This window comes from Triturus cristatus, chromosome 2_2 (assembly GCF_964204655.1).
Source record: "Triturus cristatus chromosome 2_2, aTriCri1.1, whole genome shotgun sequence".
Taxonomy (NCBI): Eukaryota; Metazoa; Chordata; class Amphibia; order Caudata; family Salamandridae; genus Triturus; species Triturus cristatus.
The window spans coordinates 749,660,006-749,683,067 of NC_140582.1; the positions used below are offsets into that span (position 1 = coordinate 749,660,006).

The following is a 23,062-nucleotide window of genomic DNA, read 5'->3' on the forward strand; positions in this document are numbered from 1 at the left end:
TGGAATTCCAAGAGAGAGAGAGGTGAAGGGGGAGGTTGTTCCAGGATTTAGCCGCGAGGTAGAAGAAAGAGCGTTCTCCATTGTTGCGTCAGTGGATGCGGGGGATGTGCGTGAGAGAGAGGGATGTGGAATATGTGTCTGGAGGGTTGGTGGAAGTTCAAACGATGGTTGCTGCATGCTGGTCCTTGGTTGATCAGGACTTTGTAGGTGTGGATCAGCATCTTGAATTAACATCTCTAGTCTTACTTTGAACATTTCCACTGCCAACTGTCCCGTTTTCTCAACACTTTTTTGTCTATCGGCTCTCTCAAATAATACCAAGCTATTCTTAGAAAACCATTGAAACCTCCAAATTGTAGGGAAAAAGGTATTGGGACTGTTGGGGAGGTAGGTGAGTGACTAGTGGAACATTGTACTATGGGTAAACTACATCCAAAAGCTTTTCTGCAGATTTCTCCACAGTGTTGGTCAGGTGTGTCCTTTCCAGCCAATCCTAGAATATCACATCACTACTAACCCAGAACCCTTTCTGCTGCAGGCCATCCTACAAGGCATACTCCTGTCAGATATGCCTTTGTAAAGTCTAAAATTACACTCTGGTCTCTGGGGATTTATTTTTAAAGCCCTACGCAGGATATTATTTGCCGCTCTACATTCTTTGTCGAACTAGAATTTCTCATTTAGGAAAACCCTACCCATGGGTTTAGTTAGCATACCTTTAATGCATAGTAAAGGTTAAAAAAATGGCTTAGTACAGTCATAAGGGCTTGGGTATCCTGAGTACAGGAGGTCACCAGAGCTTTACTACTGCTGAAGACCTGATTCATAACTAGTTTCATGACAGCAGAACGCCAAACTAACATGCACCCAGCGTCCTTAGTGGTTTGACTGCTCCCAACAGTTGTGTGCCGATGCTTCATAGGAATCACCATCTGCACTGCTAAATGGTTATGACCACTATATACTAATGCTAGAACCCCCCCCCCCCCCCATGTCCCCCTGACCCCACCAATCAGTAGTGACATGCTCCAAGAGGTGAAGACATTGTCAATTGTGGTCCCATCTCCCCTCCCAGTTAAAGTTGGTATTGCTGATGAGGTGAAATTAGAGATCAAAGGCCACCAGTAAGGAGTATAAATGATGCCACCTGGCATCCCTAACTTGCAATAAGATCAAAAATTGTAGGTGATAAAAGAGGCAGAATGTCCAGTTTAGCGTTAAAGTCACCTGCCAAGACGAGATTAAAGTGTTTACCAGCCTGTTCCTCCTTCTCAACTAGGGAACCAACCAGTGAGAGCAATCCCAAGAAGTTTGTTTGGATTATCCTTGGTTGAAAAATCATTATTATAAACATTATTATTAAACACTTACCATATAGGCCCTGAATTTACTTCCCCAGCAGAGTTTAAAAGCCTGAACCTCATCCATTTCGGTTGTGATGAGTGAAATTCTCCAAACAATATTAACTTTGAACCAGGCCGCCAAACCACTTTTAGCACGACCCACAGGGGAGGGTAAAGCGGGGAGATTAAAACACATGTACCCATCAAATGCGACTTAATTCACATCCCAGGTTTCATGCATAAATAAGATATCGTAATCTCTAATAATAGATTGCCAACCCCCGATTTAGATTTTTGAGGCCAAGCCAGAAACTTTCCAGCTAAGGGTGTTTATGTTGGAACTGCTCTCAACCACTGATGTGTCTTCCTCTGGTCCTTCTCTAGGCAGCATAAGAAGTTCTAAGTTGGGTTCTGCATACATCGAACAGATGTTACCATTAACGGGAGAGGGGTCTTGTAAGTCATGTGAGTATTCACCCCAGTGGCTCCAGGAGCCACAATATTAGCTACACAAACACTCTCCCTGCTATGAGTTCAATCTTTGTCTTCCAATCCTCTGAGAGCCGAAACCTGTTTTGGAGGGGGAGCGATGAGTGCGCCCTGATAGAAAATTGGTTAAGGGCTTGGTTCTTCTAAACTTATGTATATCTGGGGCCAGATACCTATAAAAGAAGCCCAGTGGCAGAATCCTGATCGGGCTTGATTTGACCAAGCTGGCTTTAGCTAGTGCCACGACTTTGCCCGCAACCAGCGGGTTGCGGACGTTAATGACTATAGTATCTCCCGGAAATTGCTTTCCCAGATGACCAATGCCCCCACCCGCAGTGCAAAAAAGATTTCATTATAGAAATTCAATTGTCCACTCACGTTAATGTTCAGCCAATGAATAACTTTATTCATAAGGGCCCTTTTAGATTGATTGATCAGCCGGCAGGTTGGGTACATTGCCTAACACAGTAACTTAGGATCATGATGCTGGGGGTAGGTCAATCACAGGAAGAGAGTCCAAGCTAGAGTGTTTGCTTTCATCCTGCTTAGTGGAAGGAATTAAGAGAGCCCGATCACCATCTCTCTGTGGCAGTAGGGACAGGCCAGTTCCTGTGGTTGCAGACAAGGATTGAGTGTTAAAGTTGACTACGCCCCCAGTATTACGAGCCAGATATTGCCTGGCTGGTATTGCAAGGTTAGAGAAAGGATTAGTTTCAACAGCAGAGGGAGTCTTCTGTGGGCAGACGAGACCTCCCTCCCCTACTTTGGTCAGCTTGCACGAATTGGCCTCAATGGCAGCAAGCCGATTGTACACCAGGTGGCAAGCCGGTTGTAAAGCGAGCGTAATTTGGCATCCAACAACTCACTTAAATGCACGCTCCTCCTATCCCGGGGGGGTTTTCAAACAATGGAGTCGCATTCGCCTAAGCATCCATCCTACAAGTCGCTGGAATAGCACTAATCTCCAACGACAAGATTTTTTTGTCTTTTTCCTACATTTATCATTGGCCCAGGTCTGGAACTGAGTCTGGGGGCAGACGTGGTCATAGATCCAGCATTTGGCTCGTCCACATCCACCAAACTAGCACAAGCAGATCCCTTGTCACAGGTACTTGCACTAAAACTATCCCTCACAGATGAATTTGGCAGAGTAGCCGAATGTACCATAGAGGCAGAAGGCTCATCATTACATAAGGGGATAGCACTAGTGGTCATAGACAGTGGGGGTAAATCAAAGTCCCCTGTAGTGAGCGACACATGACGATGATCCAGTTTAATTTCATTAGAGACTAGGTCCACCGCCCTTGTCAAAAAGCTATCAATGTTGGTACGTAGTTGCTGTTTAGGGGCTCTAGAGGGACCAGGGGCAACCTTCTTCTTGCTCATGTTAGCCACAAGGAAGATAAGTCAAAGCGTTATTTAAGAGCTCACAATACCTTAGCAGATAACAGGCCTCCAGGCGTCAAAAAGCGGGAGCTAAAGGAGCCAAGAGATCAGTCTGTGACGGGCTAAGACAGACCTGTATTGGCCTGGTCTTAGCACGGGCCCCCTCGGGGCGCGTCCCGTGCCGCTGGAAGTATTGGGCACTTTTTAGCGCGTCCAGCCCTCCCTCACCCTCAAGGGTGTGCTGGGGGACGTAGTCCCACCCCAGCAGGGCCACAGAAAGTATAACTGAAGTTGCGGGCAAAGTAAGCAAGCCTGAATGAAGCGTTGACTCTTAGTCTGTCATGTAATCTCCATAACTGTCCTATATGGAGCATTTACCAGTGTCAGAGATAGTTTTTCACTTCACTTCAGCCCTGCTGTGCTCCATGGACAACCACACCTGGTTCCATGGAGGGAGCTTCTTTGAAGCTCAATAGAAGGCATTGACCTTTGAGAACCTTTGTAATGACTGCAGTCAGATATGAAATATTTACTAATAATAAGCTGTATCAAGTCTACTAGGGATAAATAAATCTGATCTATTTGTGTTTTCTTCGGTGTGATAATTTGTTGTATAGTAGTCTGTTGACTGTCTATCCTATTTGTTTATAGCATCCAATGTATCAAGGACCAAAAGAGCACAACAATCAAGACCTGATTCTTTTCTGCTATAACATAAATTAATTTGTACCAATAAGTGATTCTTGTTAATATAGGCAATTACCCATTGAATGCCTAATAACAGTATGTACATTATCGTTTATATTTTGCACTACGTTTTCAATATCATTTTTGCCATCATTGGCGCCATAAACACCCCCATCAATCCTGGTGCAGAGGAACATCAATGACTGAGCCAAAATAACGTTGTGTAGCGTTTGATATGTGACAGTCTACTACACCCACTAACAATGAGGCCTTAGGTTATGCTTCTGTTGTTCCCTATTTTGTTTTAGTAATTGCACATTGGTGAGGGTAACCTCTCCAGTTTCCCCCGAAGTGTGCAGAAACTATAATGGATGGTTCCCTCCATGCATGCCTATTTCTTTTGCTAACCATCACTCCACCACCAAATGACCTGCAATGTAACAGTGCCACAAGTATTTTTCTTCTGCCCAACCTTTGTGCAGCAACTGGAAAAAAAAGGAAAATTGAACTGTAAAACAACAAAACAAGGTTGACTTGCCTTGTTGATAATTTGTCATGTGAGAGCCCAAAAAACGTTATACAAATAGTAAATCACATGTATAAGGATGCCTCGGCACAATTAATCATTAATTCCAGAAATGTAGGCTGCTGTAGAGTAAATAGAGGCACACGTCAGGGGTGTCCTCCATCTCCATTACTTTTCGCCCTGTTTATAGAACTCCTGGCAATAGCCATTAGGCAAAGAACTTTACTATCAGCACCTATGCAAGGTATGTCCAACAGAAGATGACTCATTTTCAAACAAAATTTAGACCAAAGTCAATTCACTTTCTGTTAAGCTCTCTGCTATTTGGACAATATGGCAATAAAGTTAGATCTTATTCAGAATCAACAATATTCCACGGTCATCATGATGAAGGCAAAACAAGAATATGTAAGCATGATGACATTGATTGACCTATCTTTCTGTCTTAGAGGACAGTAGATAGAATTGCAATGTACACGTTCTGGAGATCCAGGAGAGTTCTGAGCAGAATAATCATTGGATTTGTTCTTATCTGGATTTCACAATCACTATTCAATGTGCCAGAAAACACTTTGAGTCCAAACAAAAACTGGCCCTAGGTAAAAGCAGATCAGTTTGGCTGGCCATGCCTTGGCTACGGGGCCTCAGCCGTAGGGGATGGTGTCATTTGCCTATGCCTTCTTCAGGCCTGTCCTACTTTGGCTTTCTAAACTAGGCCAAGCACAACCATTTCAGCATGTGACTTTGAATGGTAGCGATGGCAAGCTGTCCCAGGCTTCTCCGAGAAGCTTGTGTGGAGTTAATCACTCTCAGTACTCAATACCACCCCCAGCAGTGCAATAAGATGATTACCCAGCCCAGTGCTTCTTGTCACAAAAGACAAGTATCTTATTACTCAGAAAGTCAAATACTACACACTACAATAGTTCTGAAATACTTGACTTCCGGGAGGGAGTTTCTTGTGCTTCAAAGTGCGACTTCACCCCACTAGGCACTATACACACACGAGTGAATGGGGTAGTGTCTCTAGTGTAGGTGCACTGATCTCCCCTCCCCCCCCCCCCACACACTTCTCTCAGCATAGAGTTTCAAGGGCTGTAGGTCTGTTTCAATCACTCAACTGTCCGTGGGGGAGTGGCTCGAAAGCTGAGTTGAACCTTCCCATGGCAGTGGGTTCACCAGCAGTGGCAACACCAGCCAGCACTGCATGTAACAGTCCTGCTAGAGACGAGCAGTTGCCAGCCACATGGCGAGTTCAGAGAGGCCTCGGCAGGAGCAGCTGCTTCTGGCATAGGACCTTTTCTGGGCTGACCCATCATACAGCCTGGGCAGGCCTTGAAGATTTGGCAGGCACAATTCTATCCCTGTGGTGAGTCTTTGGTCAGTCATGCTGGGTCCTCCGCATTGATGATCTATTATCAGGCGCTATCTTGGGCAACGATGTCAGTACCCATTCGAGCACTGAGGCTTTGTCCTCACGGCTGCCAGGTGCTGTCTTTTGCACGTAGTGCCACATGGCAAATCTTTGGAGAAGGGCTTGCTCCTGAGTGTGTCTGAGGCAGCGCCGGGATCTCTACACTGGGCGGATACCTCCAGATTTCACACATTGCTCCCGTGGACTTCACGGCCCGAGCTGGCAGTGCCATAGTCACGCTATCCATGTTCCCTTTGTGATCGTATCACACAAAATCTGGCAACTTCATCTGGAGGACTGTGTTGAACAACTGAAAGCCCATAGGTTTAAGAGATTTACAGACACATGCATCTTGCTAGGATTTTGCGAGTCCTTTATTGCGAATATTAAGGATTCGCAATTAAGGACTTGCTAAATCCTATGCATGTAGGAATCGCTATAATAATAGCGATTCCTACACATTCCTTATTTGCGACTCGCAAATAGTGAGTTGCAAATCAGGAATAGCTTCCTATTCAGCCTGTAGGCCCATAGGAATGAATGGGAAATTGCAAGCGCAATTTGCGAGTACCAGTTGTTACTCGCAAATTGCTCATGCAATTTCAAGGGTGCAAGGGTGTCAAAAGGACACCCTGTTGCACCCCTGAAATTGATCTGTGCACAAATGTTGCGGACACACATGTCGTGTGTGTGGTGTGTGTGTGTGTGTGTGTGTGTGTGTGTGTGTGTGTGTGTGTGTGTGTGTGTGTGTGACCTACAACTTTGAAAAATGCGCTTTAGGGCATTTTTCAAAGTTTTTGCAAATTACCATGAGGTTCAACTTCATGGTAATTTGCACCCCCTAGTAGCGAAATCGCTACTTCAAAGTGGTTCTTGCATTGCATTTAAGGAATCGCAATCCTTAAATTCAATCGCAATTTGAGAACTCGCAATTAATTGTGAATTCTCAAATTGCGAGGGTCTTGACCCTTGATGTATCGCAAAAGCTAATTTTGCGTACGCAAACGGACGATTTTTGCGAATCGCACCGTTTGCGATCACAAAAAGCTTTGATGCATGTGCCAGTATGTATAGGGAATCCTCACCCACACTTTTGTGGCATGCTTCATCATTGGTGACCTTTTCCGTTCTGGTGAGTTAATACTATCAGGACGAACTCTACCTCGGTGTTGAGAGAGTTCGTAATAAATATTTTGTAGATAAGTTCTTGGATCTACACTGATAAATTATCTTCGGGAAAATCCCAAGAGTTATTTCTTTATTCATCATGTACCCTTTGATTACTACTGCGCCAGCTGTAACTAGCAACACGAGGGAGGGGGAAGGAATGTTGGTGGGAATTAAAGCTGGACGGGTTGACTTGGGAAAGCAAGCAGAAACAGCTGGGATGAGGCCAGGGGAAACCAACATAAACACCAGAACAGCAACGGCAGGGGTGAATTAGGGATTGCAGAGACCTGTTAAAGGTAAATAACATGAACTTGATGCGAGTGTCTGAGAACAGAAAACGCGCGCTCCCAGGGTGGGGGCTGAAGCGAGGAGAGGCAAAGATCCTGAGGGGCTATTAGGAGTCTGCTGATAACAAAAGAGGCGACTAAGCACCAGCAGGACCTGTTGAGGCGGGTGCCCGCGAGTTTAGCAATTACAAAGTGCAAGGTGTACATTTGTGCCATGTTGAGCGGGAAGCCCTCCAGGAGTTAGGTCGGAGATTAAACAGAGAAGCGAAGGCTGCGAAGGAGTGTGTTGTGGAGCTTTATTTTATGCTAATAATGATTATTTGTTCAAGAAGTTACGGATGCTGGATTACAGATGAATGACCTGCAAAACTAAACACCGTCACTTGTTTACCGAAATACGACATATGGTTGTCATTTTAGATTAACAACACGGGCGCAGATGAAGCTCGTTTGAGGCCTGTGTAAAATGAACTAGGGACCAGAGGGGGGCAGTAGTGAGGAGATTGTTAGTGTCCTGGTTCACGCTCCCCTCTAGCTCGCACTCTCTGCAGCTCTACCTTTTTTACCAAACAGAAGGTGCATTCTGGAACTGTTCGTTTTCCTGTTTCTGGCCTCTTGTTCAGAAGCTGGAGATGTGACCCCTCTCTAGCCAGTTGGTGGCTACGCAAGTGAACCTGCACTTACACTACCAGAATGTAGAATACTTTAGAGTAACTACTGCTGGCCAGACAATAAGGGGACAAGGAAACCTAAAAACCATACGTTGTCACTACAAGTCTTCTCTGGCAGATGGAGGAAGTAGCGCAACTTTGGAATGTACATTTATGCTCTATAATAAAACATTTCTAACAAGCATATTTTAAGAGGACGCAGCCAATCTCTGGAGTAGCTTTACTAACTCTTACAGCTGTAGGGTCGCCATGTAATTCCATGCCTGGAAGGGCAGTTAAACCTGCGCCCAGGCCTCTGTTTCCTTTATCATGGCGGTGCATTCTGGGACATGCAGTTTTGAGTTAGCTTGCTTTGGGCTCGGACCTGTAAAGAATAATTTGGCGTTGGGTGGCCGGACGGGGAAAAGTGCAGTCTCATGACATGTAGTCACTAGTAAACCTTTCACTTTTAGATCTATTAGATTTATTCAGCATTGCGATGTGCGTAAACACGTTAATGTTTAAAATGGAATAAATCGAGAAGAAGTTGTTTTCAAAAGCTGTGTTTGCAGTACGGCTGGATTAGCTGCTAATCGAGTTTTCGGGTGCAAAACTGAAAACGAAGTGATTTCTTCAATGAGCTGTTTGCGTACTATTGTTTAAAAGTGTAGGAGACGCTTTCCTGCTACTATTGGTCTAAATTTTGACACGTAATATTCATGTTTAGGAAGTGATATATGAATACTACTGGTTATAACCATGTTTTTCATCATTTTTTATGGTTTTCTTTACTGTCTTGAAACCACTCTAGAAATGGAAGTTAGCTGAATTGCAGCGTGAAATTGAAAAATTTGAGATTAATCCCAGCTTCACCAATGTGTTTGATCCTGGGCAAATCCTTTTTCACGAAGCCGCCTTTGTGTGCATCACCTATGACGACACCTTCAAGTGCGCGAGTTCTGGAAGTGCGCTGTGCAAAAACCTCTTGTCTTGGATGTAACAGTTTATAATATTGAATCTATAAAAAATAACTATCCTTATAAAGGGTTCGCAAGACAAATGACTTTAATTATAGGTTAGCATTGTCATCACAAGTAGGGCAGGAATGTTATTTAGTAAACTATTAAACTGCCTTTTAATAAACACTTCTATAACGCAGAGACAATCTGATGTACTACTCTGAAAAACTTCTGTGTGGTAAAGAAATACATTTTTTTAACTTGAATTTTTTTTTAATCATATATTTTGCTTTTTGCGTGATTTACCTGCCACATGTTTTGACCCCTGGACTCCTGCACGGGGTTCATTTGCCGTCTCGTCCAACTCCTAGACGCGTCACTAGTTCGTGGCAAAGCACTAGATGGACTCCCAGTGACTATAAACGTGTCCTACGGTGTCTGGTGACCTAAAACAGAGCCCAACCGGGCATCCAGGTGCTACATTTCCACCTTTCCGTTTTAGGCAGGGGGCGAAGGTAAGCTGTTGTAAGATCTAAAGTTCTAGACATATGAAGCTGAGCATAAAATCTATAACTAGAGTTTCAGTCAAAATCTCTAAAGCACCTTCAAAAAGCACTGCAGCTGCTCGCTCCCGAAGGCAAAACGCGGTGGAATGCAAGGAATGCAGCTGCAGCGTCCCGCGAGTGGTGCGCGCTCGTGTGAAATCTGACACATAACAGATGGCACACTGCGCGCCGCTGCTTGTAACCGCAAGCCGTAGACCGTGGGCGGATACATTTCCTGGGAAAGGTGTGACATGCACCCGCACACAAAGCCCAATAGAAAAAAATGCTTAAAAAAAAAGAAACGCACGAGCATGTGAAAAGTCCAGAGTGATTCAGAGAGGTCGTTTTCCTAGAGCAGCGCATGCGCGCTGCGCTAGGCTCGACCTAAAACAAAGTAAAGTAAGTCACTTTTAGATACGAATTACACCACTGACATGAACACGTCCAAAACGAGATCACAGTGATTTTCGAAAGTGATAAATTGTGAAGAGACAGCAAAAACACACGGGACACGTGAGGGGCATGACTGTACTCTCTCCCCAGCATTCAAATGACCCTAACTCAGGGTCAGAACATCTTTATGATCGTGAAGGGGCGCTATGTAGTTCCATTTTTATGTATAAAAGATCCTATTTAGATGTACATATTACAAAACATAGAATTGTTAATGGTAGGACGTGCACACCCATTCTGTTAAGCATATTCTTCATCACACCTTGCAAGTAGTTGTCTTGCCAAATTGTTAATTGAGCTCTCACTCTAACATTTTAGTATTAATGATAATGAGATTAGTCTTAATGATCTTTTATACTTAAGTGTGGCCCCTTTTTTGCTACCTTGAAGTACGGGTGAGGTTACTTTATCCAGAATCTCTGAAAACTCTGAATTTTCAATTATTCAACACAGTCATTCCTATGAAGTTGTCACATTTTGTGATTTGCTCAACTGAAAGGTAAGTTATACAACAACATTGTCATCTCACTCTGCCAACGTTGATAACATTGCCACAGGCAGATCGTATACCTGCTTTAGTTGGGGCAGCCGGTCAGGTCAAGTTCCAGTGCCTTGCAAGCAACCGGGATACTAAATAGAGACTGCCTGACATCGGCTGTTCCTCTGATGAAGCTACTCAAATCAATCGACTGCATTGATCACTCAGGTTTCGAGCCTCCTGTTAGAAATGGGGATCTCTAGTTGGCAGTGGCTGGCGCCAATGTCCAAATAGGGACCCTTCTTCCTAAGTCAGAGTAAGGGGGCTACACCCTTTGATAACCCCTGCTCAACCCTGTGGTAACGTAGCACGAGCAGACAGGCCTATCTCAGAGGCAGTGTGTGAAGCATTTATGACCATACACAATAACGCAGTGAAGACACAACAAAGGGACACCACACAAGTAGTTATAGAAAAAGGAGTATCTTTATATAGGCTTAACACAAGGCTCAAAAGCGATCAAGAAGCCACAATGCACATAAATATAGATTCACTTGAAAAGCAATCAAAAGCGTGTGAAACTAACTTAGTTCGAGGCCGGGGTCTACGCGACCCGGTGATGCACAATGTACCTGAAGTTTAAAGGGGCACGGCAGGCAGCTTCATGAGGAAGCCACGATGATGACAGGCGGACTCGCAGCGGCCACAGCCCCCAGCTGCAGCGGTCCGCGACGTGCACTCACGATGATCCTGAGACGGTGATTAAAGGCGGGCGCTCAGCGGCACAGCTCCTCAGCTGCAGCGGCCCACCGTAGCGATAGTGATGATTCTCGTAGCACAGACAGATGCGGGCTCTCAGCGACATCAGCTCCTCAGCTGCAGCGGCCCACAATAGCGATAGCGATGATTCTCGTAGCACAGGCAAATGCGGGCTCTCAGCGGCAACAGCTCCTCAGCTGCGGCGGTCCACAATAGCGGTAGCGATGATTCTCGTAACACTTTCAAATGCGGGCTCTCAGCGGCAACAGCTCCTCAGCTGCGGTGGCCCACAGTAACGATAGCGATGATTCTCGTAGCACAGGCAAATGCGGGCTCTCAGCTTCAACAGCTCCTCAGCTGCGGCGGCCCACAATAGCGATAGCGATGATTCTTGTAGCCCAGGCAAATGCGGGCGCTCAGCGGCAACAGCTCCTCAGCTGCGGCGGCCCACAATAGCGATGGTTCTTGTAGCGCAGGCAAATGCGGTTTCTCAGCAGCAACAGCTCCTCAGCTGCAGCGGCCCACAATAGCGATTAGCGATCATTCTCAGCCCGCATTTCCCGCAGTAGACCCAGAGGCTCTGGAATTCTTGACGGAAGCCTCACCTGCGAGTAGAATCCCCCTCAATAGGAATTCAGTAGGCTGATGGGTGAAATCTAATGTCCCTGAGACTTCAGCAGGAGGCAAGCTCAAATCAGGCCCTTGGGTAGTTGCTTCAGCAAGATGGATAGAAGTTTTAAAGTCCTTTCCCTCTAGTTACACAGACAGAGGTTCGTCTTGACATCCAGAAGTTACACACCCTGAAGGGGTTTTAGCACAGATATTTATACCCCAAAAGTCTTTATTCTCAAAAGTCACAAGTCACTGACCCCAGCCAGAACCAGTTCGGTGTGGTCCTGGAGCACTTTGTTTACAAGGCGGCATTCTGTCTTTCAGGAAGAGAGGGTCTGCCATCAGACGAACAGTGGGAGGTGTAGCCATCATTCACCTTGCCAGGCACAGCGCTGCTCAGATCAAAGGGTCACCCATCCCCATACTCCAACTGCAGATCTCTCTGTTCAATCCAGGTCGGGCTCAGCCTGCCCTGTCCCTCCAAAACCAGACAGCCAATACACATAACAACAGAGCACACTGGAAGACTCAGGCAAGAAAATACCCACTTTCCAAAAGTAGTATTCTCAGACACAGAATATAAAAATAATCCTCCCAACAGATGCACTCTAATATTCTGAGCTCGGGCATACTAAATTCGACTTTCCAAACATTATCCTTGGGTCATCTAGGATTATAGGGAATACCAATTCATACAGTCATTTTACAATAGGGAGCATTCGCGCTGTCGCACTGGATGGCAGTGGCACAGCGCCCAGAGCCTCTAACACCAGCAAACACAGAGGAGACAAAAGCGAAAGGTGGAAGGGAGACCCACGCCAATGGTGCCAGGTCTAACACCTCCATTGGATGGACTCCCTGCATCAGTGTTATTTACTACTGCCTCTCTCAGGGGTCACCTTCCCCTGAAGAGTTTGCACTTTCTTCCCTCCTTGGGTCCAAAAATAAGTTACTAATTCTTCCTTCTGATCGAATTCCAGATGATGTCCCCTCACTTTTGGGGAATTGGCTGTCTGGCAGACACCAGTGGTCATCTGTGTACTCTGTGGAGTACCCCCTCCTCGGTGAAAAGAACTTGGAACTGGAACAAGTGCATCAGCTGCACCAACGTTTATACATAGGGTGCCAGTCAGGGTATGTAGATTCCTGGTCTGTCTTTTTCAAAACTGTCTTGGAGCAGTTCTCTTTTCATATGAGGTTTACATGCTGTATTCCAGACTCTGCCTTTGTCTTAATTGATGGTCCTTGCAGCAGGGCTGTTTGCAGCCGGGAGCACCCACAAGAGTTTAAAAAATGTGTGAGTAGTCTGACCTTTGCTATCAAAAGCCCATCTGACAGTGATCATGAACAGAGACAAAGGGCTGCTTCCCTTCTAAGGCTCCTTCACACCCTAACAGCAGATTATTCATGCTAACCTTCACTCCGGCATCCTCGAAATGCCAGTTTCAGACTAATCAGCAGCCCTCTGTATCAGAAGGGCCTAATGAATTTCTATGGATAGGGGGAGTTTGTGTGCTCTTTCCCCACTTCAGTGTGTGTGTTTCCACCCTCCAGTCACATGAATGTGAGCAATTCACTTCCCACTGTCTGGCAAACCAACCTTCCCTCCATTCGGTGCACATGAACATGCCAAGGGATTCCAAAATGGAACCCACAAGCCTGTGTCATTTTGGATCATTCATACAGCCATGTATAGCACACCACTCCACTAGCATATGCACAAATGCTCAAGCCTCAAGCACACATGATTGTGGCTCAAGGATTTCGGGTTCACTGTAAGCAGCGGAACTTTGGGTAATGGGCCAGTAGGCTTCCACTCACACAACACAGGTAAAAAGGCCCGGTCACACTGATCACCACAGGACACACTATGCTTCCACCATCATGCAATCCGATTGAAAATTGTTACGTATTGTATGGCAGTTGTAAGTAGGAGGGCTTTGCTTGGTATGCCCTTTCTGGTTCAGGGCAAGCCTAGAACCTCTTGTACGTGAAGGGCAGGCCTAGGCTTCTGTGCACACACTGGTTTAGTGTGAGGCTGGACCCAAAATACCAAAACTAGGATAACAGATTCTCGCAGCTAAGGCATGCAGGGCAAGGAGCATGACTGCGCACCATACAGAGGACGTTCTCGTCTGTACAGTATGCTACATTGCCATCTTCTACATTCCAAATCTGTCTTCAAGACTAAACTTTCTTCACGTTTCCAAAAAGGGGAATGTTATTTCAGACTACACTGAGCTCTCCCATAGTCCATTTACATTTACTGGGGGCCATAGGCAAGTTCCTATTCAGGATGTAAAGTTAGATTAACATGGTCCAAAGTTAAATATTGCTTCCTACACGCACGCTTTAGACTGTAGTTGCCCTTCTCTTTGCAAAATGTTGGCTCTCTCTAATGCATGAGCCTGCTTCTCCTAGTTACACAGCTCGAGTAGGTGTCATGACATTTTGTTTCAACGAGCTAGGTCACCCTATGTAGGAGTCGATGGACGGCTGAGAAGACAATAGAAACTATTTGGCAATTATCGAAGCCAGTGCTGGTGATGAAACTGTTGTTCCTGTAACTGGCCCAAAATAGTTGCCACTGGTTTTATGCTCTGCCAAATACCAATGCCATCGTGAATTACTCTTTGTGTCTGTATATTTGTTGTATGGGCAACAAAACGTAATTTTTTTTTAAAAGAATAATAATTTCAGGTAGTTTATCTAAAATCCAAAAAATAATTATATCTAGAAGCCCCTATGGTGATACCTGCTTCTCTTCACCCTCAGGCTTCCAGGTGGTCATCTGTCGAAAAGTGACTGTGTGGGGATGCTTATGTAGCACACTGCTCAAACAATATGATGACCTGGCGCAGTTGCCGCTGGTCGCTTATATTAAGCATATTTTGGTTTTATTTGGCTAGCTTCATGTTTCACCAGTTGTTCATAGGCTTATTGTTTCAAGTATGTGAGGGTAGAAGCACAGGTTCTACTCGTGCATTCTCATAGACCCACTTTAAATGGCATTTAGAAAATGGAAGTCGTATTATGTCTCCGCAGGGCCATCTTTTCATACTGCTTGTTCCTAATGTTATGTAGGAACAATGTCTCTACACCATTTACCAATTCTCCCTTTTTAGCGATGGGAAAAGCAAATTGGAGTAGATTTTCATAAAGAATAAATTCTGCTTTTGAATTTTGTTTTTTTTCCCCTAAATGTTTTTAGGAATCTGGTGGGCCATCAAAAACTTTGGTGAAATATCTGGATCAGTGGCCATAGAGATGGACCAGGGAGCGTATATTCATGCCCTGGACACAGGCCTCTTCACTCTCGGAGCGCCACACAAAGGTTAGTCTCAGGAAAACACACACCGCTGTATTATCTGACCTCGTGAATCTGTGGGCAACAGATATTATGTGAGGTGACTGTTAATTAAAAATTGAATAATAGACTGCCTCTAATTGCAGCTACTTGTGTAATTTTTACAGAGTTAAAACCACGATTATTCAATATTCTGTCTTAACCATAGCACACTGAAAGAGCCATGGCAAAACGATGTACATTCTTTTGCAAACATGTAAAATATTAGTAACTCTAAAGCATTTTATTTGGTTAGTCAGTTTGAGCTGATTTTCCTATTCCAAATTCTTCTCCTGGATGAACCAAGTTGCAGTGACTGAAACGATAGTGCGTTTTGAAAAGGTTTTCTATAAATGGGTATGCATTCCAAATGTATTGTTTATTTTGGTGAGGTAGCAGAACAAGTATCCCCATACTCTTATTATTTTCCGCAGTTGCACGTTCAGTTTAATCTCTCGGGAGCAATATTGCTGTTTAATTACATCAATACTGAACACAGTTCCACATTTGCTGCTTTTATTCCAAAGCAAATTAATACAAATTGGTAAACTAATTTGCATTATTTTTAAACTCCGAAATGCTTAAACATTTACATACTAGCCAACCTTACAGATTTTAGGCAGTAGTCTACTGCTTTTTAGGTCACGCCTACCAGCACGTGCTCTGTCTGTTGCACGACATATTGTGGGCTCACTAAGAATATACATGAGCTTGGACCCCACACATTGCTTACCTTTTGTATGGTTTTTCTGACCCTATCATTTGCCTACTTCTTATTCATGGCCCAGTTTGTCAATCTTGTGTTTGTCCCTCCCTTCGAGCATAGCCTATTTACTATCACTTTTGATTCGCTGGCTTGCTTCTATACTTCCACTACTTTTTTTCTTTTTGGTTAAGCACTCCGTGAGAGTGTATGTCTCCCTCATGTATTTCTCTCCCCCCGTGCACTTGTGTTGCTCTTTGCCCTCTGTGTGCTTCTCCCCACTACCTCCCATTTTGCACCCGCCTTCATGTACTCCCTTTTTGCTGTCTCACCCATGGCATAACTTCCAAGTGCCTGTAACCAACCTACTTTTCATCCTTGTAGGGTTTTGTTGTTTGTTTTTTAGTTCATCGTGATATTTCCTCTGGTAAAGGGTAACTGCCAGCCCCTGGAAGCAACCTGTTATAGGCTAAAAATCAGGACTAGCTGCCACAGAGACTTTGCAGCTGTAGAGGTAGCAAGTAGGTGCAGCTAGGTAGAGGGATAGGCTGAGGGATTTGAGAGGGTATCTGGGGGCAAGAAGTGGAAAAGAGTGAAGGAAAGTAAAGGGATTGTGTAGCCTGTCTAATTCCGCCGCTAATAAATAGTATAAAAAGAGGCCTTTTTCAGCACAGTACTTGAGAGAAGGTGTGCTACAAGTAAGAACAGAGGTGTGAGGAAACGTGTGTGGCGAAAGTTCCGATTGGAAGTTTGACACTGATACAGTTTATTTTGTGTCATTTCCATTACTGTGTGTGCGCTATGTTTTTTTTATTTTTATTATTACTGCAGTATGATGTAGCTTCTTTCATTTAAATGGTTTCCTTAAATGAATTGGGGCAGGGTCCAACACCATCTGCTTTACAAATTTGTGTTTCCTAATACTGAATCTGTTAGTGGAAAATTTTCCATTATAAAGTACTGCCTAGGTGTGCTTTGTAAACAAACAATGCAATACTTGCATGAGCATCTGAGCGTGGAAGTGTGAGTGGCGTAAAAGAATAGAGTCACTAGGTGACTCCGTATCTCATATACAGGTGTTCCAAACCTGTCTTCATATTTATCAGATCAATGCTTTCTGAGATTTGTAGTCCTGATTCAGTTCCATTGAAGTAATTGGGCTGACAGGATAACATTTTGATGCAGTAATAAAATTGACCATGCCAGGAAGTCAGGTATCTTAAATGCAATTGTATGTAGGTGACATGATTTAAATTCCTGTGACGTCAGGTCAAATGTCATGTGTGTCTATTATCTGTGATACCATCATTATGCCAGTACCATTTTTGAAACCTGAGAAATGTTACCTCTTTTGGCCACAGAATGTTGGCATGTGATAAAGGGTCCTGTTAAATCAAACTATCATGGTCCAAGACAATTCAGAAATCAGTCTCCTAGCAATGGCTGAAATTGTGTCATAGGCAGTTCCACAGTGTTTTGCACAATGTGCACTTTGCACTCTTGCCATTTTTTTTTTTTTTAGCAAAGTTAGAAATTTGTTTAGATATGACCAGCGTATTCCAGTTAATTTGCGCTACTTTTGGCCTTTGCTCAATCAAGACCTTACCACTTAAGCTCAGCAAAAGTTTGTTTTCTCAAATATTTTTATTGTTGTTATTACTTACGTGAGCAGGCTCTGACTTTAACCCCTTTTATCACATTTCAGCATCCTAAGAAAATCTCTTGTATATGATTGCACAGTATGCATCACATGTACACATTTTCATCTAGTTGTAAATCTCTACATATTCTGAGTTGGAACATTATTTATAATACGTTTTTACATGTCATGGAATTGGTACACAACTCATCACAACTACAAATTGGCTTATGTTATTTTGCAGATTCATAGGCTACAATTCATTGAATTTGTATTTTATAGAATACAAAGCCTGAGGAGCCATTACACTAAAACATCCCACATTTTCTTACTCAGTAACCTTTCACATATTCTTTAATATATCTTTTAAGGGTTCCCCTCCTTCCTCACCCTTCTTCCCCCAAACCTCTTGCATACTGTTTCACACCATTCCATGGTTATGTTACTTTTCTAAGTAAACACAGAGGTCATCTCGGGTCTAAGAAGGTAGTGAACACAAAAGACCAAGGCAGGTGAATTGAATCCCCACAGGGATAATCCCGAAGGAGGACTGGAGCCCTCACTCAGCAAGAGGTGACATGCTTCATCATCAGGTTTGTTCCTCCAGTGGAAAAACCTAGTTCCAAAGGGGGCTACAACTCCCTCACTAAGAGGGAGGAGTCCAGGGATTTTGTTCAGCGAGGATGAGGCTGTATGTACAAGGAGTAGTGTTCCTTATACTGTGAGTGAGGTAAAAGAGAGCAGTGCTAGAGAATCAGTGGTGAGAAAACTAGTGGTGAGAAAACTAGTGGTGAAGTTAAAACTGGCTAGTGAATACCAAAAAAGGCTTTACTGTATAGGTTTCACTGTCAGGATTAAAAAAGTGCATTAGGTAGAGTAGTGGAGATTCAACACTACTCTTCGCAATAGGTTGACATGTTTCAGCCCTTGGGATCTATACAAGGATCTGGGCTTTCTTCAGGACCGGGTGAAAGATAAAGCTACTGCTGTGGTGTGCTCAAATTGAACAAAATAATAGTAATAATACCACACCGATGATCAACTCAGGGAAGGGGGCCCGCTCTCTCCGTCGGTACCCCGGGGCAGTCAATGAGTTGAGACCGGATCTCCACTACTCTACCTAATGCACTTTTTTAATCCTGACAGTGAAATCTACACAGTAAAGCCTTTTTTGGTATTCACTAGTCAGTTTTAACTTCACCACTAGTTTTCTCACCACTGATTCTCTAGCACTGCTCTCTTTTACCTCACTCACAGTATAAGGAACACTACTCCTTGTACATACAGCCTCATCCTCGCTGAACAAAATCCCTGGACTCCTCCCTCTTAGTGAGGGGGTTGTAGCCCCCTTTGGAACTAGGTTTTTCCACTGGAGGAACAAACCCGATGATGAAGCATGTCACCTCTTGGTGAGTGAGGGCTCCAGTCCTCTTTCGGGATTATCCCTGTGGGGATTCAATTCACCTGCCTTGGTCTTTTGTGTTCACTACCTTCTTAGACCCGAGATGACCTCTGTGTTTACTTAGTATATGGGGAAACTTCATCTTGCTGGTCTATAAACTTTTTCCCTTTGACCCCCCTAATTCCTGTTGTTTTTATGTTACTTTTCTCCCTGCCCCTTGTTTCTGAGAGGGAAACGCCTTCCGTCCTCATTTTTAGAATGCTTATTTTCTCCCTACCTTGTTAGTTATTTAACTGTTACTATTTTATTTTATCAAACTGGTTTCTGTTAATTTGTTTTTCCTCTAGGATTTAGATTATTTGGGTTTTCATAAATGGTTGTTTTTCTATGAATGTACATGATACAGTTTAACAGATTATGATGCACTTAGTACATTTCACATTTTGTTAAAAGTATTGAACAGACACTAAATTGGTGATTCGTCGGTTGAAAATGTTATGGCTCGCAATAAAAGTCTAAGAAAAGGAGAGCTTAAAGGCAGTGAGCAAATGGCAAGAGACTTAGTAGTAGAAAAAGTACCAATATGCAAGTCTCATTCTAGTTTGAAAGCTACACTTCTTTTATAAGTTGTTTCCCAGCTTCCAAAGTAAAAGCAGCTCAGTATGAAGCACATTGCAAATGTGGCACTAAATATCTAAGGTGATATATAAGTGTCAAGTTTTTCCTATACTGTAAGGACCAAGATGATGAATTATCTTTGTTTTGCAGACGATGATGGACCAAGTCCTCCAGAGCAGTTCACAGCAATAAAGTTAGCAGATACCAGGTAAGTGGCTTCACTATATGTTCCACTATGTCTTTGAAATCAGTTTTATGTTTCTGCAAACATTCTTCATTGTCTTTCCCATAAAATGTCATAATTAAATAAATCAACACTGACTTCTCTCACTCACTTAACTAAGTACCTTGAATTTGCTTCTTACCGATACTAAAACTATGGGCGTTCTTAAATGTTTCTATTCTGTCTCTTCTCCACCATTCAAAAGAGTTGCATTAAAATCAGGCTATGGAAAGTATCTTGGAATAAATTCAGAAGGACTTGTTATCGGGCGCTCTGATGCAATAGGATCGAGAGAGCAGTGGGAGCCAGTTTTTCAAGATGTGAGTAAATTATTTTAAATGTATTGAAAACAATTGGCTGTACTCTATCATCTGTTGTTAAAATCAACGTTTTATTTGTAACGGCAAAAACAAGATAAAAAGACTTTAAGTTCATCCTTTTAAAGAAGGATGACAGACATATTTAATATCTTTAACTATTATTTATGTAAATGAGCTAGTGAGTTAAACAGTAAGAGAAACCAAGTCAGCGGCGGTTTCTGCTGTTGGGCGTCGGAGCACCGCCCCCTTTACTGTCATCTCAAGGCAATTTGTTTGCAAATAACTTTAAAAAAAAAAAAAATGTGCACACATTTCGTGCTTTCTGGCTATGGGGGTGATGCACCCTGTCACTCACTGTGCTTGCTTCCGTCCGTGACAGAAACAAGCATTCCTTAAAATGCTGCCCCTGGGCATGCCCAAAGTGTAGAGTATTTGCTGGGCTGAAGCTATCACAGCCCTGAGGACTGTGAGGTCAGCAGTTGTGCAAAGACATAGCCTTGTCGACCAGTCTCCACCCTCTGATGCCCTGATGATAAAATCCGCCCCAGGCGTGTTTTACTGAAGCCCTGTATCTCTGGGGCTTCCCGTCAATCAGGGAGGTGAGAACATGGTCACCACACCCTTTCCAGCTCGTCCCTGTGATGTGCTAGGAAAGGGTGGCGTTAAGGCTACAGGTAGCATAAAGCCAAGAAATCCAGTCTGCGCAGTTTGTCTTCATGAATTTTGAAGACACACTTCACAGACTCGAGGTGTCTGCTTCCCGCGCAGCAGACATTTTGGGACACCTTTTCTAGCACCTGCAGACTCGTGGACATCAGACACTGCAGATGTCCAGTGCAGTCTCAGATGAAAGAACTTGTCTTGCTTCACTTGAAGATTCACCCGAGTCAGTCCTGACGATGCCTTTCTGTTCCGATTCCTGTGAGCGGACCAGCAGCCAAATAGAAAAAAACACTGCATCCGGGGAAATGAGAAAGTGACTCGCACAGGCCCGCCCTATTTGAAGGAAGTAAAGTTAGCAATTCAAGCAACCATCACTACTGTATTATGGTCTCAATAAAATGAAAACATTTATTGTATTTGCATGTTGAATGGGCACATCGATTTCATACATTCTTAAAATTTCTTTTTAGGATCGGGAGGGAGGAATTTTTATTGTATAAATGTAGTTTGTAAATACAGGGAGGAACATAGTTACAATTCTTTAGAGTTTAATATGAGGTGCTTTTTTAAGTAGATGGTTGTCCTTGTAAACAGAATGATCCTGTGATGTGTGCTTGTGACATGTTATGACTGGCATATTTTCTTTACGGGAGACAATGTGAATGTCAGAGCGGCCAATTTTTGAGTGGGGAACCAGGATCGAGTCCTGGTGTCAGCTCAACATCCTGTGGATCTGGGCAAATAACTTGCTCTCCCTGTGCTTATAGAACATGAATGTGTCCTTGTCTAGTGCAACTGGTGCTCATGTAAAGTGCACCAGTACCTTCAGTCGAGTTTGGCCTTTATAAAAGCTGCAAAAAAAATACAAGGGGTGAATGTCAGAACTGACTTATTAAAAACGCATTTACTGTTCATTTTTACCACATCCAGATAATTCTTCACAACTGATTTGGGGGTCCTACAACTAGACCTGAACTCGACAAAGCACTGAATGAATTAGCTTTGCAGAGTTCCCTTCTCTTTTTGGAGCAAATATCTGTTGCGTTTGGTTTCTCCACAAAGTACCTTTGATTAATTGTAAAATTAATTGACATATCTCTGTTGAAGCTTTTACCTATGCCGCCTGCAGTGCCAAGCATGCATAATAGCTTTTTAGGTCTCGCCTACGCATAACTTGAAAAGTACTTGCCCGATTCCAATGATCTTGGAATCTGCATTTATATAAAGTATGTGTTTTTTTTAATAAATTGGTGTCGGATTTCTTTACTGAGTCAGGGGTGGGGAATTCCTATCTCCCGACGCCCGAGACATCTAGATTTCTTACAAGGGCAAGAGGTTTTAATTTCTAACTTGTCCAAAGGACAAGTAGACAGGTTTACGGTAATCTGATACACAACTGTTTAACCCTCTTGGTCACAGCCAGTTAATAAGGAGCTCTGAGCAGTTTATTGGCAGTGAAAGGGGCAATTCAAAAGCTGGGGCCTGCACTTTAATTTCACCAGAGCAGAACAACATGAGTGAGCTGAGCTCAAAGTTGCAGCTCCATATAAAACATCCACAGCACTGTCAGGCAAGTCAGAGTCATTTTGCTTTCTCCCCGAGGCTTCCAGGCCCTCCTCTGGCCCTTTCCTTTTCTTCAAGCACAAGATGCAGCTCCAGAACACTCACATCACTGAAATGTAAGAGGCTGGGCCTCTTGGCTCATGCTCTGACTTTAACCTTGTGACCCGTGCCTTTTGTTCTGTGCTTCACCCTTCAGCCTCAAATCGGCCCCAAGATCCCTCCTGCCCTCATCTCCGGGGGCCTACAGTAAAGCCCATGCTTTCTCTTCTCTTGCAGCCCCTGCATAACCCTCCTTTGCACTTTGCCTTTCCTGTGCACCTTATGTTTCACCCAGAGCCTGTACTTGCTAACCCCGCTCCCCTTGGCCTCTCATATCTTACATCATCCAGGGCTTACATTAATGTTCATTAGTTTACCCATGGAGAATTCATGCAATCCTCAGGTGCACCCTAATTTCTCTCCTTGCACTGGGCCTCTCCTCTCACTTTGTGCTTGCACCAGGGGCATCTGAACACGCCACTGTAGCTAACAGCAGCTGTGGAGTTCTTGATGGGCCTCTTCTTTCTGCAGTTCCATACAAAGGTTCATAATTTACTTGAAAGGGTTGATGGATATATACATGGGTGGATATAAGGCTGGATGCGTGAATGAATGGATGGATGGATGAGTGGATGGATGGATGGATGAGTGCAAGAATGGATGGATGAGTGCAAGGGTGAATGGATGGATGTGGTGAAAGTGAATAGATGTGTGTGGATGGATGAGTGAAAGGGTGAATGGATGGGGTGAAAGTGGATGGATGAGTGAAAGGATGGATGAGTGAAGGG

At 43.8% G+C, this 23,062-nt stretch overlaps 1 protein-coding gene across 1 annotated transcript in view; it reads left to right on the forward strand.

Moving 5' to 3' along the window:
- Positions 1-23,062, forward strand: part of FRG1 (FSHD region gene 1) — a 110,230-nt gene that overhangs the window by 46,574 nt on the left and 40,594 nt on the right. Inside the window, exons 4-6 of the mRNA XM_085641988.1 lie at positions 14,970-15,092; positions 19,617-19,674; positions 19,895-20,009. Of these exons, the coding sequence (XP_085498114.1) occupies positions 14,970-15,092; positions 19,617-19,674; positions 19,895-20,009 (296 nt within the window). The remainder of the gene's footprint in view (positions 1-14,969; positions 15,093-19,616; positions 19,675-19,894; positions 20,010-23,062) is intronic.